General features: G+C 47.3%; 1 protein-coding gene across 1 annotated transcript in view; it reads right to left on the bottom strand.

Moving 5' to 3' along the window:
* LOC128408834 (uncharacterized) overlaps positions 1-19,204 on the bottom strand; it is a 28,407-nt gene that overhangs the window by 8,951 nt on the left and 252 nt on the right. The window contains exons 2-8 of the mRNA XM_053378856.1: positions 15,675-16,277; positions 14,683-14,809; positions 14,118-14,221; positions 13,730-13,871; positions 11,134-11,223; positions 6,806-8,245; positions 4,937-5,001 (exon numbers count right to left, since the gene is read on the bottom strand). Of these exons, the coding sequence (XP_053234831.1) occupies positions 4,937-5,001; positions 6,806-8,245; positions 11,134-11,223; positions 13,730-13,871; positions 14,118-14,221; positions 14,683-14,809; positions 15,675-16,211 (2,505 nt within the window). The 5' untranslated portion in view covers positions 16,212-16,277. The remainder of the gene's footprint in view (positions 1-4,936; positions 5,002-6,805; positions 8,246-11,133; positions 11,224-13,729; positions 13,872-14,117; positions 14,222-14,682; positions 14,810-15,674; positions 16,278-19,204) is intronic.

Below are 19,204 nucleotides of genomic sequence, written 5' to 3'. Positions count from 1 at the left end.
TTTTCCCCATATATGGTATGATTTTATATCTTATACAAATATAAAGACACATTGTCACTCAGTGCCAACAGTATATGCAAAATGCCTGGCTCGTTTAAGACAGTACCCAATCTTTCGAACTCACAGGTGGAGAATACTTTTATTTTTTTATGAAACTTTATTATTTGTAAATAGAACCTTTGTATGCATAAAACTTTATTATCCTTTTGGAGCTGTGCTGTACTTTTGTCCTTCCTGGCTGTGACACTTTACATTTTAAATTTTTGATTTTCGGGGGGGGGGCGTATTTCTCATTCGTTTTTTTGTTAAACTTGCTGCATTCTCCCCAAGTTCACAAACAAGAACAGTGAGATCCTGGAGAGCTGTTGCCAGTCCTTGCGCTCTTTGTGAAAGCTACCTACGACCTTGCTTTGCGGATCCGGAGCGTCCTTGCCCCTCCGAAGTCTGTCGCCCAAGTTCTTTCGGGTTTAAATGAGACAAAGACTGAATCCTGATCCCTTTGCATGGAGGCCTTTTTTTTTTTTTTTTTTTTTTTTTTTTTTTTTGCTCTGCCGCTGAGATTTTGCCCTCTCTTGAGAGTCCCATGGATTGCAAGAAGATCAAACCTCTCCATTCTGAAGGAAATCAGCCCTGAGTGCTCACTGGAAGGACAGATCCTGAAGCTGAGGCTCCAATACTTTGGCCACCTCATGAGAAGAGAAGACTCCCTGGAAAAGACCCTGATGTTGGGAAAGATGGAGGGCACAAGGAGAAGGGGACGACAGAGGATGAGATGGTTGGACGGTGTTCTCGAAGCTACAAACATGAGTTTGACCAAACTGCGGGAGGTAGTGGAAGACAGGAGTGCCTGGCGTGCTCTGGTCCAGGGGGTCACAAAGAGTCGGACACGACTAAACGACTAAACAACAACAACAAAACAGCAAACTACAAGCGGAGACGCGTCCGGTCCTGGGAAGCGCTTTCCCAGCCCCAGTCTCCTGCCCCCGTGGGGAAGGGCGCTTTTTGCAAGCCAGATCCAATCTGGGGGACCTCGTGTGCGTGCAAAGCAGGCAGCCTGCCCCCTGATCCATTGCACTCACAAAACACTTCCAGGAGGGCCAGCTTGGCCCCGCGATCGTGGGTGCCCGGGGCCGTGGGTGCTCTGCAGCCTGCCCGGCCCCTTCATGGGGAATTTTATTGTGGGTGCTCGGGCACCCAGGGTCCCAGGGAGTTGGCACCCACCCACCCAACTTGCCAGTCTGGAGGGATTCCTCGCCCAGCCGCCCACCCCATTCTTACCAGTGGGAAAGGACCATCATCCTCCTCCTCCTCCAGGCTCCAGACTCCTCCCAGGTTTTCTCCAAATGTAGGAGGAAGTGACACCTCCTCACACACACACCCCACACCCAGTAAGTGCCCTTTCTAGGAATAAAAGCAAAGTGCTTTAACCCTTTATAACCTGGAGGGGCAGCTGCGTTGCTGCAGCTGTTGCTGGAGATGCAAACACACGCGCCCTCCAGCAGCCTGCGCGGATTTAGTGTTGCCAGGAGTCCACAGAGCGCCGTCGGCTTTACAACAGTTTGATCCCCTTCCGTGATTGTTTGGGGAGGGAGTTGGACTACAACTCCCATCAGCTCCCAGCCAGCACGTGGTGCCTAGGGGCTGATGGGAGTTGCAGTCCAAAAAAAAAAATATTCGAAGGGGAGCGCACTCTTGCATTGTCTCCCAAGACAGAAGGAACTTAGTGCGCGCGCGCTCCTAAACCCTTTAATTAAACGGGGCTTACTTGCGAGTAAGCGTGGGTGCAAACTTGATTCACTGAAATGGGTCTACTCGGAGTTGATCTAGCCTTGACAAGCAGCAAGGGAGGCGCAGAAGCCTCTGTTTTGCAGACAGATTCATTGCAATAGGTCTACTCTGAGTAGATCTAGCCTTGACAAACAGCAAGGGAAGTGCAAAAGCCTCTGTTTTGCAGACAGCTCCTGCTGAAGAATTGCCCCTGAAATTCTCTTGCTTGGCAAGAGGAGAAGAGGGGAACCGCCTTCTCTTGAGTTTTGGATGATGGAGGAGAAGAGCATGGATAGGAAAACTAAGGCCCGGGGGCCGGATCCGGCCCAATCGCCTTCTAAATACAGCCCGGGGACAGTCCAGGAATCAGTGTGTTTTTATATGAGTAGAATGTGTGCTTTTATTTAAAATGCATCTCTGGGTTATTTGTGGAGCATAGGAATTTTTTTTTTTTTTCAAAATACAGTCCGGCCCCCCACAAGGTCTGAGGAACAGTGGACCGGCCCCCTGCTGAAAAAGTTTGCTGACCCCTGGAGAAGAGGGTGGGGTGTGGATGAAGGGTTAAGGCAAGAGAGTGCCCCGCTTACTAGAGAGGCTCCTAAAGAGGGTGGGCAGCATTTGGAGGATGTTATGTACTGAGTTGAATAGGATCCAAAAGGCAGCAGTCTGATTGGTCCTAGAACAATAGGATCCAAAAGGCAGCAGTCTGATTGGTCCTAGAACAATAGGATTCAGAATGCAGCAGTCTGATTGGTCCTAGAACAATGCAGCAGTATGATTGGTTGGCAGGAACTACCCAATCATGCTCCAGATAGAAGTGAATCCACAACCTGATTGGCTTACAGTAGAATTCCGGAATTAGCCAATCATGTGCAGCCCATTGTGTAAATAATGTATATAAAGCAGATACTTTGAGGGGACTTTCATTCATTCCTCCTCACCACTATGAGCTGAATAAAGAGCATGAAATCACTTTGCGACTCCGAGTATATTTCAGAGGAGCAGCGTTTGGAGGGTGCAGAATGGGGGAGGGACGGGGCGGGGGTCGTGGGTGGAAGGGAGAAAAGGACAGTGCAAGTCTGGGCAGTGGGCTTTTGCAGGGGGAAACCTCCCCAGCTAGTAAAGGGAGTGTATAAAAGGCAGGCAGGTGAGGAGCAGCTGGGGGGGTCCCTGTCCCCCCACCCACCCTGGTCAAATGGTCCTAGGCAGCTGGCCAGGGTTCCTCCACGACACCCATCGTGGGGAGAAACGTCCCATTTTGGGCTGTTAATCTGGGAATTCCTGAGGTCAAAGAATAGAGTTGGGACCCCAAGAGCCATCTAGTCCAGCCCCCTGCAATGCAGGAATCTCAGCTAAAGCATCCATGATGGACGGCCATCCAATCTCTGCTTAAAAACCTCCAAGGAAGGAGAGTCCACCCCCTCTCTCGGGAATCCGTTTTCAACTGCTCAGAAAGCTTTTTTCCTGATTTTGAATCGGAATCTCTTTTCTTGTAGCTTGAAGCCATGGGTTCGAGTGCTACCCTCCGAAGCAGGAGAAAACAAGCACGCTCCTTCTTCCACGTGACAGCCCTTGAGATATTTGGAGGTGGCTATCCAATCTCCTCTCAGTCTCCAATTTTCCAGGCTAAACTGGAACAAAGCTCGGCTCTGCCCTCGCCGGTCCTAGAAGGACCCTTTAAAAATGTCCCATATGCTCAGAGACTTTGCACCTGTTCATTGGGGGAGATAGGAAGCCCAGAGCACTTGTTCTTTAGATGTCCCTTTTATGAAGAGGCACATGGTGAGACCATTGATCCCCTGCTGGCCAGGCTCGCTGACCTCCTGGAAAAGCAAAAATTTGACCTTTTCCTGTTAGGCAAAGACCATAAGACAACCTGGATGGTCGCCAGATTCTGTGTACACATCTGTAGGCGCAGACCACCCCCCGACCCAAACTAGTTCATTAAGAAAATCCCCAAACTCGGTTCCATGGGTGATTCTGGGTTATCTCTCTGCGGTAGCTTATCTTAAAGTTTTAAGTGTCTATACGCTTATCGCATTTATAAATTTTATTTACAGATAGGTAGCCGTGTTGGTCTGCCATAATCAAAACAAAAAATTTTTTTCCTTCCAGTAGCACCTTAAAGACCAACTAAGTTAGTTCTTGGTATGAGCTTTCGTGTGCATCTGAAGAAGTGTGCATGCACACGAAAGCTCATACCAAGAACTAACTTAGTTGGTCTTTAAGGTGCTACTGGAAGGAAAAAAAACTTTTGTATAAATTTTATTGTTGTACATTGTTTTAAATATTTGTTTTCCTTCTGGGATTGTACCCCCCAAGTGTGTTTTATAAGCTGGTCTCCGACTGTAATAAATTATCTATCTATCTATCTATCTATCTATCTATCTATCTATCTATCTATCTCTACCCAGCTCCTTCAAGGGGGGCATAAATCAAAATCAAAATAGTCAGCTTTGCAGGGGCACCCAACTGCTTTTTGGGGGGGTCGGGTTGGTATTGTGTGATGGTCAGGTTTAGAATCCCTACTGGATCTTGAGGAAGTTTGCTGGGCGACCTTGGGGGCCAGTCGCTGCTTCTCAGCCTGGCCTACCTGGTAGGGGTGGTTGTTGGGGTTGAATGAGGAGGGGGAGGACCATGTGTGACACCTTGAGCGCATGGGGGGAGCGGGGATATAAATATGATAGGACCCATGCATACATGTTCAAAGGTGCAGATGCGAGAATTATTGCACGCATGGGCTACATGTGATGCTTACCGCCTGCAGACCTTTAAAGCCCTAAATGGCCTCAGTCCAGAATATCTGAAGGAGCGTCTCCACCCCCATCGTTCAGCCCAGACACTGAGGTCCAGCGCCAAGGGCCTTCTGGCGGTTCCCTCACTGCAAGGAGCCAAGGAAACCAGGCAGAGGGCCTTCTTGGTAGTGGCGCCCGCCCTGTGGAATGCCCTCCCATCAGATGTCAAGGAAATAAACAACTATCCGACTTTTAGAAGAGATCTGAAGCCAGCCCTGTTTAGAGAAGTTTTAAATGTTTGATGTTTTATCATGTTTTTAATATTCTGTTCGGAGCCACCCAGAGTGGCTGGGGAAACCCAGCCAGATGGGCAGGGTAAAAATTATTATTATTATTATTATTATTATTATTATGACTGGCAACATAAAACCCACCTCGTGGGAATCCCTTGCAGCTGACCACAGTTCCTGGAGACAGTTGACCACGGGTGCAACGACAGCTGGGAAAAGCACAGAGAGAAGAAATGTCTTGGTGCATCTGCAGTAGCCAAATGCCCTCACCTGCCCCACCTGCAACAAAACATGTCCCTCCCATATCGTTCTCCACAGCCACAGCAGGCACTGCAACCTTCCAGCAGTTTGACTTCACCCTCAAAGGTGCTCCCCTCCTTGGTCTCCCGAGACAGATGGATGCCAACAACCGCCCATTTATTTGCTTGTTTATTCATTTCACCAGCTTAAACTGTAATGAGAGCACACTAAAGGCACTGTGTGCTAGGAGTTAATCCCGTAAATATTTTTTTAAGAAAAACGGTCAAAGCTCAAGAGCTAAATCCTAGGGGCAATACGGCTGTAGAAACCTAGTTTTCAGCTCTACCATGGCAGGAATATCTTGAGCCACAGTGTAACCAGACAGTGAGATTAAATCCCAATTTTAGAGAGCGGGGGGAAGGGAAGGAAAAGAAACCCATTGATACATGTTTTCACGTAGCACAGACTAAGCCAACAGGAGAGGCAGCTTAGAAGTAACAAGGTAAGTGCATCTCAATTCAGGTTTGGGAATGGGGTGGAGGAAGAGTGGCATATAAACTCTGGATTCGGCTGAAAGTTTTGATTTTCAGTTCAAAACGAGTTTAAACTCGTTTAAACGAGTTCAGTTTTTCAAAAACAGTGTGCAAGTCAAATCGCCACTTAGCCACCGTGCATATTCCACTCAAAAAATTAGTCCTTGGCATATGCTATCGTGCTGACCAAAAATAAATAAATGCCCAGAGTGTTCTTGAGCTTAAGAATGAAATCCAAAGAGGAAGCATTGCAGTAATGAGGGACTTCTGATTACCTGCATATACATTGGCTACATGTTTGTTCTACTCGTGAGAAAGGAGAAGTGTTCCTAGGAACCTGTGTGTGTGCCCCAGAACTATTAGTGATCAGAGGGGACATAAGAAAGAACGAACAGAAATTCCAAACAGTAAAAAGTGGCAACAGAATGATGAACTAGGCAGGTCCTCTTACATTCTTTAAACAAGCAAGGACGGATACTTTTAGGCAGGGGGTCAAGCTTCAATCATGGCTGGTGACCGGCCTGATAGAAGCCTCTTCCTGGTTGGTTTTATAGAGGCTGCTAGAATCAAAGACAGCTTGCCAGTGCTCCAGTGGCCTCAGAGGACCCTGCACCCAAAGGCCAGGAGGGTCTGAGGAGAACATCTTGATAGAATCATAAAACTGTCGAGTTGGGAAGGACCCCAAGGATCATCTAGCCCGACCCCCTGCAGTGCAGGAATAAAATGTAGACTGAACAGGCAGCCAATATCACATTGTTTAATTAAACATGATTGTCCAAGGTTACAGCAAGGGGAGAATTTTAAAAATGCTGTCAACGCAGAATTTCCGGACAGAGGCTAAGCATAACATTAGGCCTACAAAAATACAATACCAAAACATCCTGTCTCCGTCACTCCCCACACTCTGGAATGAAAGCATACACCGCCATGTGATAGACAACAATCTCATGACTGCAAACACGGAGCAGGAATCCTAACAAGCCTAGACATGCATCTATCCTGGACTCATGTAGTCACGGGGAACTGCCCATTCTGAGACCTGCTACAGCTGCTTATTAAGATTTGATTGGTCAAGTGATTCACTATTCTAATTATTCCTATGCTTTCCCTTGGGTTGGCATCTTAGAAGTCAGAAGCTTATGTTCCATCTCGAGAACTTCCCACATTCCAATCATCACTAGGATTTGCAGGATTCTACCCTGTTTGACGCAGCGGAAAGCATTTTCTCTGGCAGAAGGTCATTCCGCACCCTGAGTGTTTCTCACGTGGATTCTTCTGTGTGTGTTGAGGTGCGTGCTCTGGTTGAAGCTCTTCCCGCACTCTAAGCACTTGTAGGGCTTCTCCTCTGTGTGGGTTCTCTGATGTCTCTTAAGGTGTGTGCTCTGGTTGAAGCTCTTCCCGCACTCTGAGCAGTTGTAGGGTTTCTCCCCCGTGTGGATCCTCTGATGCACTTTGAGGATTCTGCTGTCACTGAAACTTTTCCCACACTCGAGGCATTTATAGGGTTTCTCCTGCGTGTGGGTTCTTTGGTGTACTTTGAGGCTTCTGCCGACGCTGAAAGTCTTGCCGCACTCGGAGCATTTATAGGGCTTCTCCTGGGTGTGGACTCTTTGATGGACTTTGAGGCTCCTGCTGTCGCCAAAACTCTTTCCACACCCAGAGCATACAAAGGGCTTCTCCCCCGTGTGAGTTCTTTGATGCGATTTAAGGATGATGCTTTGACTGAAACACTTCCCGCACTCAGAGCATTTATAGGGTTTTTCCCCTGTGTGGATTTTCTGGTGTATTTTAAGGTTCCCACTACTGCTGAAACACTTCCCACACTCGGAGCATTTATCTGGCTTCTCCCCCGTGTGAATTCTCTGGTGCGATTTAAGAATTATGTTTTGACTGAAGCTCTTTCCACACTCTGAACATTTATAGGGCTTCTCCCCCGTGTGGATTCTTTCATGTCTTTTAAGATGCGTGCTATGACTGAAGCTCTTCCCACACGCTGAACATGTGTAGGGCTTCTCCCCTGTGTGGATTCTTTGATGTTTACTAAGGTTTGAACTCAGGTTGAACCTCTTCCCGCACTCAGAGCACTTATAGGGTTTCTCCCCAGTGTGGATTCTCTGATGCGATTTAAGCTCAGGGCTGCGACTGAAGCCCTTTCCACACACTGAGCACTTATAAGGTTTCTCCCCTGTGTGGATTCTTTGATGTCTTTTAAGGTTTCTACCGTCATTAAAACCCTTTCCACACTCTGAGCATTTATAGGGCTTTTCTCTCGTGTGAATACTTTCATGCCATTTCAGACTTATGCTATGACTGAACCGCTTTCCACACTCCGAGCATTTATAAGGCTTTTTGCCTGCATGGAATCTTTGATGGAGATGAAGGTCTGAGCTGCGAAGGAACTGCTTCCCACACTCAAAGCATTTGTACGTTTTATCTGTAGCATGCGCTCTCTGATGTTTAATAAGGTATATCTGCTGGCTGAAAAGCTTCCCACACTCGGCGCATTTCAACAGCTTCTCCTTGTGGATTTTTCTTTGGTTTCCTTCACAATGTTCTTCTACTATTGGGATTTCATGGAAGTCAGTCCCTTCAAAAACAATGGATTTGTTCCCCCACTTCTGTTTTAATTCCGTTTTCATTCTATGCTGTTCACACTCTTTATTGCCCTCTCCGTCGTCATCTAAAGGAATCAAAGGTGAAATCTGATCAGGGATGAAGAGATCTACGAATCATGGAAAAAACATTGATCTGATAAACCTTGGAACAGACAAATGGGACGGTGTACGGAGCATTGGCTATTCTCAGTGGCGTAGCGTGGGGGGTGCAGGGGGGCCGACCGCACCGGGCGCAACATCTGGGGGGGCACGCTCGCACTCACAGCTCTCTGCCCCTACCTGGCTCACTCACTCTCTCTCACTGCAGTGCTGGCTGTGCGAATCCGATCCGAGCCGCCGGGTCGCCGCCCACTGTGGGGGGGGGTGCCAGGCGTGCGGTGCGGGTTAGGGGGCGCAAATTACTTGCCTTGCCCCGGGTGCTGACAACCCACGCTACGCCACTGGCTATTCTGCTCATGCAAGATCACAGGTTCACTATCTGACATCTCCAAATGAATGTACTCAATAACAGTGTCAGGAAAACAGAGACCTTAGAGGACCACTTCCAATCAAAGTAGCTAATTCTTGGCAATGTGGTGACATAGTCTTTAAAGCAGGAGTGGGAAACTGAATCTGGGTGTTAGGCAGGCTGCTTAATTTCATCCCCTTCTCAATCACCCAATGGTATAATGATGTCTGGTGACTGACAGCTTAAAAAGTTTAGAAGGGTTCCCTGTAAGCACCAATCAGCTGAGTGAAGGTTGGAGCAGCTTCCTTTGAAGGTGTGCTCTGAGCACCAAAGAGTTGATTGATTCCAGGAGCTGCAACTTCAAAGGGGTTTGCCAAAATTGTTCAACTAATTGGCTGTTACTGGGAGCCGCTTTGAAGTCCATTTGCAGGAGCACTTTGGATCCAAATACATTACCTGTCGGGGGTCACCAACCCAACCCAATTAAAAGGCAAAATGGGCAGGTGCGTTCTAATTGATTTCTGTGAAATGAATGGTGTGGCTAGCTTGTATATGCTTCCTGGTAACAGTAATAGTAATTTATTATTTGTACCTCGCCCATCTGGCTGCGTTTCCCCAGCCACTCTGGGCGGCTTCCAACAAAGATTAAAAATACACTAAAATGTCACACATTAAAAACTTCCCTGAACAGGGCTGCCTTCAGATGTCTTCTGAATGTCAGGTAGTTGTTTATCTCTTTGACATCTGCTGGAAGGGCATTCCACAGGGTGGGCACCACTACCGAGAAGGCCCTCTGCCTGGTTCCCTGTAGCTTAGCTTCTCACGGTGAGGGAACCACCAGAAGGCCCTTGGTGCTGGACCTCAGTGTCCGGGCAGTACAATGGGGGTGGAAACGCTCCTTCAGGTATACTGGACTGAGGCCGTTTAGGGCTTTAAAGGTCAACACCAAAACTTTGAATTGTGCTCGGAAATGTACTGGGAGCCAATGTAGGTCTTTCAGGACCAGTGTTATATAGTCTCGGTGGCCGCCCCCAGTCACCAGTCCAGCTGCCGCATTCTGGATTAGTTGTAGTTTCTGGGTCACCTACAAAGGTAGCCCCACGTAGAGCACATTGCAATAGTCCAAGCGGGAGATAACTAGAGCATTGAAGAATGCTCGGTGTTGTTATTACAGAGCAACATCATCAGACGGTGTGTGTATATGCACACAATCTCTATAACCAGCAGGACATAACTGCCTTCTCATGGTATGCATAAACATTGTCAGGGGTGGTTGTCTCTCTGGTTTTGTGTTCTGCCTGGCTCCCCATGGCAGCCATTCCATACCCTCCAACATTTCTCTGATCAAAATAGGGACGTCCCATTCCATAATGATAATTTTACTATTTATACCCTGTCCATCTGACTGGGTTGCCCCAGCTTCCAACTATATAAAAAAGTAATTAAACATTAAAAAACCCTTCCCTATACAGGATTGCCTTCAGATGGCCCAGGGGTCAGATAACTCCATATCCTCCAACATTTCTCCAATGAAAATAGGAATGTCCTAAGGAAAAATGGGACATTCTGGGATCAAATCAGAAACCTGGATGGGCTTCTCTAAATCAGGGACGTCCCTGGAAAATAGGGACATTTTTTGTTAGGCCATGCCCACTCCATGGCAGCCATTTTGTGACTGGCAGTCCCAGCACCCCCTTCGAAATTTTAAATGCAACCACTAATCCAAAAACATTGGCGACCCCTGGGGCAGGAGGATGTGGTTTGTGGGGAACGGACTTGTGGGCCAAATTGGAGCCGAGCCTAACTGGGCTCATGGAACACAGGTGGGTGCTATGAAATAAGATCTGTCATTCCTCACTTTAGATACAAACTCCTCCTTTCCCAGTTGAGTGAATCCCTCACACTATTCCCTGGTTGTTTCTCAGATATACAGGGCACCTGCAACTTATGTGGGGGGGGGGTCACATTCCTGGGATCGTGCCTAAAAGCCAAAACCACGTATGGTCGAAACACACTGGGTTCAATGGTAGGTGGGGTCGCCCCCATCCTAATTTTTTTTTTTTGCCAAATGTGCACAAGTTAAATGTGGATAAGTTGTGGGCTTACAACTGGGTGGTTTTTGTTTTCCTTTTTTCTTAAGAAGAATTTCATTTATAAGGAAATAGGAGGATAAAAGAATGAAAAAGAAAGAAATAGGAAAAAAGGTGCAAAAGGTACAATATCATACAATAACTAATATCAGTTACATTTCCATACAGATATAAGTCATATTATTATCCTTATTAATAGCCTATTATATTCTGTATAAACTTGTTCCAAACATCAATATATTTGTCCAGACAAAGTCTGGCAATCCGTTCACATGTTGCAAGTACTGTCGTATTGTCAATCCATCGATTAAAGGGGCATCATAACTGGGTGATATTCAGCAAGAAAAAAATATGGTTGCTAGGTGAAGACATAGCCAGGTATGCCTGACATGGGTGCCATCCCCTATGTGCCTACCTGCTGATCTTTCCTCTTCAGAGCTTTCCGCAAATGGGTCGCCCCTTTCTCCCTGCCAGGAGATATGGTCCAGCCTGGGAAGCGGAAGCCCTATTTGAAACAAGAGAAACAAATAACTTGTAGGAACAGAAGAACCTTGCAGGTGTCGGATCACACCAACGGCCCATCTACTCCAGCTGTTACACTGGACAACCAGATGTGTCTTCTGGGAAGCACACAAGCTGATGTGATTGGATGGGAGGAGGCCAGCCATTGTGACCTCATGCTGATGTGATTGGATGGGAGGAGGCCAGCCATTGTGACCTCATGCTGATGTGATTGGATGGAGCACACAAGCAGCACCTGAGCGTGCCAGCAGTGTCTCCACTTGTGATTCCCAGCAACTGCTAATCAGAGGTCATTGTGACCTCATTGTGGGAGGAGACCAGCCATTGTGACCTCATGCTGATGTGATTGGATGGGAGGAGACCAGCCATTGTGACCTTGTGTAGATGCTGCCTGCTTGAAGGAAAAGGACTGGCCACTGTGAACTGGCTCTAATTTTTGCTTGGCCGAAGAGGAGAGAAATCCCTCTAATGCTGCCTGCTTGTAATTCTTATGCCATATGATGTATTTATTTATTTTTAAAAAACACTTAAAATACCGCAACTTCATTTAAAAAATCAAAGTGGGTTTCATTCATATATATATATATATATTACAATAATTACATATGTATAGCTATAGACACACAATAAAAAAATGAGATAAAAATTAAAATCACAGTCCACCCATTGTCACACAAGAAATTGCTATTGTTATTAAGTCTTGAACATACGTACCACCAGCCAAAGAATGTGAAGCCTCACTGATCAGCCCCCTTCCTTTAAAACTCACAAAAGATTTTGTCCTTTTCACAGTTATTGTTGGTAAATTACCTTTAGGAATCTGCACTGCAGTTTTACTAATTGTCACATTGCCTTGTATTTTTACCACCCTTCTCTGCTTTCCTTTCACTGCCAGAGAAAATTTCTTTGTCCTGAGAAGCCTTTCAGCCACTAACTGATAAGATACCCCCATCATCCTCATTGATGTGGTCCGAAGGAAAGCAGAGCAAGACGTTTGGCACAAGCCTGGCTGCAGGAGTTGCTGGAAGGAGGCAAACAAGCTGCCATCCAACCCTCTTAGGGACTCTATTGCGGACTTTTGTATGGTTTACTCCCAAGTCTTTTTTCCTCCCAAAGATATCTCCCAAGGGAGCAGAGGCTTAGGATCAGAATGGCAGATAAAGATGGTGGAATACGTAGAGTTAGCAAAGCTGACGTGGAAGATCCGGAATCGGCGCGACAAACAATTTCAAAAGGACTGGAGCAAATTTATATTTTATATGAAAGAAAATTGCAAACATTGGAAAACGTTTGTAGGTTTGAGTTGAAATGTTTTGTAATGTGAATATAAGGAGCTGATTTACATATAATGAGGTGAAATGTTAAAAGGAAGATGGAAAGTAAAAAGGGGGTTATAGAGATGCTAAGAATCTAGTAAAGATGTTCAGAAGTCAGATAGAGGGAGGGAAGGAGGTCGGTACTCAGTCGAGCAATGTTTATGGTTATTAACGTATGTAACAAAATGTGATTATGACAAATATGGAAAACTCAATAAAAATTATTACGTATATTAAAAAACTTATGGGGAAGTTTTCCTTCTTTGTTATACATTGGTATCTTGGTTGTCAAACGGCTAGACTCCCAAACAAATCAGCTCCCGAACGCCGGAAACCCAGAAGCAAGTGTTCCGGTTTGCGAACTTTTTCGGAAGCCGAATGTCTGACACGGAAGTTGTCAGACAATTGAGTACAGGAAGCTCCTGCAGCCAATCGGAAGCAGCGCCTTGGTTTCTGAATGGTTCCGGGAGTCGAACGCATTAAGTTCAGCAACCAAGGAACCACTATATTGTAAAAGATTGGGGGGGGGTTATATTGTTTTTAATTATATTATAATTTAATTTTTAAGGATTAACTTTTCACACCTTTTTAGCTTTTGGCATTTTATCTGCCTTGTTGTAATTTATGTAAGCTGCCTTGAGTCCTGGGTCCAGCAAAAAGGTGGCATGTAAATAAAGGTCCGTATAGTTAATGCTATGGTTTTCCCAGTAGTGATGTATGGAAGTGAGCGCTGGACCATAAAGAAGGCTGATTGCCGAAGAATGGATGCTTTTGGATTATGGTGTTGGAGGAGACTCTTGAGAGTCCCATGGACTGCAAGAAGATCAAACCTATCCATTCTGAAGGAAATCAGCCCTGAGTGCTCACTGGAAGGACAGATCGTGAAGCTGAATACTTTGGCCACCTCATGAGAAGAGAAGACTCCCTGGAAAAGACCCTGATGTTGGGAAAGGTTGAGGGCGCAAGGAGAAGGGGACGACAGAGGACAAGATGGTGGGACAGTGTTCTCGAAGCGACCAGCATGTGTTTGACCAAACTGCGGGAGGCAGTGGAAGACAGGAGGGCCTGGCATGCTCTGGTCCATGGGGTCACAAAGAGTTGGACACGACTAAACGACTAAACGCTAACCTCATAGTAGCTGTAGTAGCATTTCTCCCTGATATGCTTACTTACCGAGAGAGGCCAGATTCCCACAATTCCACAGTTCTCCATGGCTTCCCTGCGCAGACCCCTCCAGCCTGGGTCCCGCAGAGCCTACTCGGCCTCCGTGGAAGGCCGTGAAATGTACAGCCATCTCCTCAAAGGTCACGAGGTCCTGGAAGGAAGGAAGGAAGGAAGGAAGGAAGGAAGGAAGGAAATGTTTACTTCTCACAGGTAAGGCCAAAAAAAAGAAGACAGGAAAAGCTGAGGTGCCTTAGCGGATCTCCTGCAAGACCCAAAGCGTCATCAGCGGCCCTCAAAACCTTCTTAGTAAGCGGCTCTGACAGAAGAAAATGGCTGCCATCTTCAGGTCCAGAGTGATGGGCGGAGGAGAAAAGGCACCCACAGTTCTATTCTGTACCTGTTCTGGCTGCAGGGACGCTGCTTCCAATCCATCACAAAGAGAAGTAGGCATGGGGGGACACCTCAGGGCCATTTTGCTGTCTCTGAGGGCTGTCCTACTTCCTACAAGAAGACAAAGAAGGTGGATGATATAGCAGAGTTAGCTAGCCCTCCTTTGGCCCAAGGGCCACCACTGATGGGTCAGTGGACCCCCTTGAGGCCCACATGCCAGTGGCGGGCGTGGCCAATGTATGAGCATGTGCATAAACACACATGTGCAACATGTGCAGGCCAAGCACGCGCATAGGAACATAGGACGCTGCCTCATACAGATTCAGACCATTGGTCGATTGAGCTCAGGCCCACAACGTCTTACAGAGCCCCTTGCCGATCACGTTAAGAAAAAGAAAAGAGAGAAGTCCTTGCACTCAGGCTTACAATCTCAAAAGACATAGCACAAAAGGAAGGTGGATTGGGAGGGAGGAAGAAATAGGCAAACACAGGTTCAAGTTCTCTGAATGATGGCTTAAAATGGTATAGGGCTGTTTTAAATGTTCAGTGGAGATAGGACCCATGTTTTTTACCCAGAGAAGAGGCGCCCCCTTCAGCCTCCTGCACGGTCCCCCAGAAGAGCGGCCGCTTTGTGATGTTCAACGGAGCATCTTCTGCCTCCGGGGAATCTGTGGCTGCTTTGGAAAATGTCATCTGTGCCTGAAACAGAAGAAAGGGATATGAGAGGAAAGAGGTCATAGGAAAAGGGAAGAAATGGAACAGGCGGTGGACAAGGGTGCCATTAAATCAAATCAACAAATATTACATCAAAACAATTTCCAAATTGCTTAGGAATTCAGATTTCCGTGTAAACTTATTCTACCTTCCAAACCTTGCAACACACTCCCAGATGTGTCTTTGGCAAATGCACTTAAATGCGCTTAAAAAGGTAAAGGACCCCTGACAGTTAAGTCCAGTCGCAAATGACTCTGGGGTTGCGACGCTCATCTCGCTTTACTGGCCGGGGAAGCCGATGTTTGTCTGCAGAGTTTTTCCAGGTCACGTGGGGGCTGGTCATGTGGCCAGCATGACTAAGCCGCTTCTGGCGAACCAGAGCAGCGCACGGAAACGCCGTTTACTTTCCCGCCGGAGCGGTACCTATTTATCTACTTGCACTCTGACGTGCTTTCAAACTGCTAGGTTGGCAGGAGCAGGGACCGAGCAACGGGAGCTCACCCCGTCATGGGGATTCGAACCACCGACCTTCTGATCGGCAAGCCCTAGGCTCTGTGGTTTAGACCACAACGCCACCCACGTCCCTACACATCTGCATAGGCATGTCTAAATAAGACTGTTTTTAGCAGACACCGAAGTTTACAGTGCCTGATATCAACAGTTTGAATTCTTTTCGAAAAACCACCTGGAGGTTTTTCTGTCGGTCTAGAAATGCTTTTAAAGAGACAAGCAATAAATCCCTTATTTGGGCAACATCCGAGAAAAGATGGGTGGCCGGTGAGACTTTTTAGGGGACTGTCCCCACATGTTCTCAACCCGTTGGAAGTACTAGGAAGAAACACTTTCTCACCCGCTCCTCCTCCTGCTTCTTGTGCTCTGCCTGGCTCAGGAGGAAACCTTCGGCCAGGGCCACCGCCTGGGAACTGGACTTCGGCCCACAATCTCTGACCCAGCTCTCTATCTCCGGGGGGAGGACAGCCAGGAACTGCTCCAGGATCACCAGGTCCAGGATCTGCTTCTTGGTGTGCCGCTCTGGCTTCAGCCACTGGTAGCAGAGGTTGTGGAGTCGGCCGCAAACCTCTCGGGGGCCCTCGGCCTCCTGGTAGCAGAAGGCCCTGAAACGCTGGCGTTGTACATCCGAGCCGGCGTTGCCCTCATCCAGGATCTTCTGCCCTCTTCTTCCCAAGTTTTCCTGGCTGCTGCCTCCTGCCTGGACAATTTGGGGGCTTCTTCTCTCTTTGGAGCCATCCGAGTCTTGCTCTTTCACCTTTGACCTCTGCTCCAGCTCAGCCTCTAACAGGACCCTGATGATCTCCTTGCTCTGGTGCCAGTTTCTGTCAGGAGGCAAGGACGGCCTGAATTTGGGGTGAGGAGACGGCGACGACATCTCCTTGCAAAAGTGTTGGAGTCCTTCGGTGTGCAAGTGCCACGCGCCCCTCTCAGGAAGAGGAGTCTGCAAGAAGCACAGGAGGATTCTGGGTATAGACTGGGGAGACTGGGGCTGGTTCCTGCAAGGAAGGCAGACGAGAACCTAAAGAGGACTAGGAACTTGGGTAAAGAGGAGGTGACAACAACATCTTGCAAAGGACTCAAGACCTGAAGGAGCGTCTCCACCCTCATCGTTCAGCCAGGACACTGAGGTCCAGCTCCAAGGGCCTTCTGGCAGTTCCCTCACTGTGAGGGAACCAGGCAGAGGGCCTTCTAGGTAGTAGTGCCCACCCTGTGGAACACCCTCCCATCAGATGTCAAGGAAATAAAATAAACAACTACCGGACTTTTAGAAGACATCTGAAGGCAACCCTGTTTAGGGAAGTTTTTAATGTTTGATGTTTTATCATGTTTTTAATATTCTGTTGGGAGCCACCCGGAGTGGCTGGGGAAACCCAGTCAGATGGGCCGGGTATAAATAATATATTACAGTGGTACCTCGGGTTAATAACTTAATTTGTTCTGGAGGTCTGTTCTTAACCTGAAACTGTTCTTAACCTGAAGACCACTTTAGCTAATGGGGCCTCCTCCTGCTGCCACGCTGCTGCTGCACGATTTCTGTTCTCATCCTGAAGCAAAGTTCTTAACCCGAGGTAATATTTCTGGGTTAGCGGAGTCTGTAACCTGAAGCGTCTGTAACCTGAAGTGTCTATAACCCGAGGTACCACTGTATTATTACTATTATTATTATTGTTATTATTATTATTATTATTACACGCAGTGCTATTTTTCTAGAAAAAGAAGCGCCAGAACTCACCATGAATGCCTCTCTTGTTCTCTTAAAATGACAATGGCACCCACCTGAGTTCCGGTAAGTTCTGGCTGGAAAAAAAGCCCTTGTCACATGACTGGAACTGGAGAAAGCTATGCAAGAAGCACTGGAGGATTCTGAATAGAGACCAGGACCGGTGCCTGCAAAGAAGGAAGAGAAAGGACCACATACTTGAGTAAGGAGAAAGTGAAGACGACATCTTGCAAAGGTCTCAAGTCCTTGAGAGTGAGTCCACCGCATGGACCAAATGGTAGGAGGCTTTGCAAGAAGCACTGGAGGATTCTGGGTAGACAGGGACTCGTCCCTGCAAGGAAGGCAAATGAGAACTGTAAGACTCAGAGAGGATTGGAGATGAGAGGCAGTGGGTTTCACAGACCCAAACCCTGATCTGGTGCACATTCAGGCAAGATGACAGAGCGTCTCTGGCACTGTAGCAACCCAAATAATCCCTCCCTGACAGGATGCCGCCTCCTCCTCACTGAGCCTGCCCATGTGTGTGTTTGTGTGTGTGTGTCTGCTGCCCCACCTCCCAAGGTGCTGGCTTAGCAGAGGGGAAGGAAGAAGGAAATAAGCACCAAGATGTGAGAATTCCAAAGGAGCCCCAGGTATCGTTTTACGATTTATAAACAAGTTCATGTGACTTCCCTTGAGATTTAAGATTCTGTTGTTTTCTTTTCTGCTTGCTTGATTAGAATCATAGAGATGTGGAATTGGAAGGGGTCCCGTGAGTCATTTAGTCTGACCCCCTGCAATGCAGGAATTGTGCCCACAGCCATCCCTGGGAGAGTTTAAATCTCCCGCCTTCTGGTTAACAGCCAGGTACAATGACCCATTGTGCCATTACTTGAATAGGTCAAGTTTTTATTTTTACGCATATTTCGTGTCCAAATTTTTCTGTCCAGCTCCACCCACTATTCATAGATCTGCCTTATTAATACATTTATAAGTAACCAAACGGGACGCAGGTGGCGCTGTGGGTTAAACCACAGAGCCTAGGACTTGCCGATCAGAAGGTCGGTGGTTCGAATCCCCGCGACGGGGTGAGCTCCCATTGCTCCGTCCCAGCTTCTGCCAACTTAGCAGTTCAAAAGCACCTCAAAGTGCAAGTAGATAAATAGGTACCGCTCTGGCGGGAAGGTAAACGCCGTTTCCATGCGCTGCTCTGGTTCGCCAGAAGCGACTTAGTCATGCTGGCCACATGACCCGGAAGCTGTCTGCGGACAAAGGCCGGCTTCCTCGGCCAGTAAAGCGAGATGAGCGCCGCAACCCCAGAGTCAGTCACGACTGGACCCAATGGTCAGGGGTCCCTTTACCTTTAAGTAACCAAACAAACCCCTGTGTTGCAAAGAGAACGTCAGCAATGTCTAGGCAACACGATGACCATGTACATACGCAATAGACAATCTTTATAGAATTCCTTTAAACCATAAGAAGGACGAAATGAAATCTTTAGTCTCAAAGTCTCTGAAAATCTTTAAATGAAGCGAGGTACCAGACTTTGCACGATGAAAGACAAGCAGTGAAGCTTTGTGTATTCAGCAAATATGATGTCCAACACTGAACATTGATTCCGGATATTGACTACTGTTTCGCTGACGAAGAATTCTTAAAGGAATTCTATAAAGATTGTCTATTGCGTATGTACATGGTCATCGTGATGCCTAGATATTGCTGACATTATTAATACATTTGACTTTGGTTTCTTTGCATATCATTTCCCCACCAAACACAACGAGTAGCATATTTATACTGATGCAGAACGCAGTAAGAATGGAATGAATGCAGATGGGTCAGTTGCAGAGCCCATCTCCCTTTGGAGGTGTGGGGCGGGGTGGAAGAGATCTCCCCAGTCTTTTCCTCCTCCTCCTTCCCACCCCAAAGCTCCCCGCCCCCCATTTCAGTCCCAGATAATCCTTTACACCTCGAAGTGCTTTTCACTCCGCTGGTTTCCTTGGAGATGGAGAAGAGACAACAGATGAGGTGGTTGCTCGGGGTGACGCCTCAAAAATTTGGGCTCTCGGTTAATGCCAGACCCAGAAAAAGCCCACGATTCTATGCTATGGGGCGGGGGATCTCAGGCGCTCTTTCTTCCCAGTGCAACACCAGGAATTGCTCACCCT

Source organism: Podarcis raffonei, chromosome 2, assembly GCF_027172205.1.
Source record: "Podarcis raffonei isolate rPodRaf1 chromosome 2, rPodRaf1.pri, whole genome shotgun sequence".
Taxonomy (NCBI): domain Eukaryota; kingdom Metazoa; phylum Chordata; class Lepidosauria; order Squamata; family Lacertidae; genus Podarcis; species Podarcis raffonei.
The sequence above is the reverse complement of the archived record's forward strand: the minus strand, read 5'-3'. Positions and strand labels throughout refer to the sequence as shown.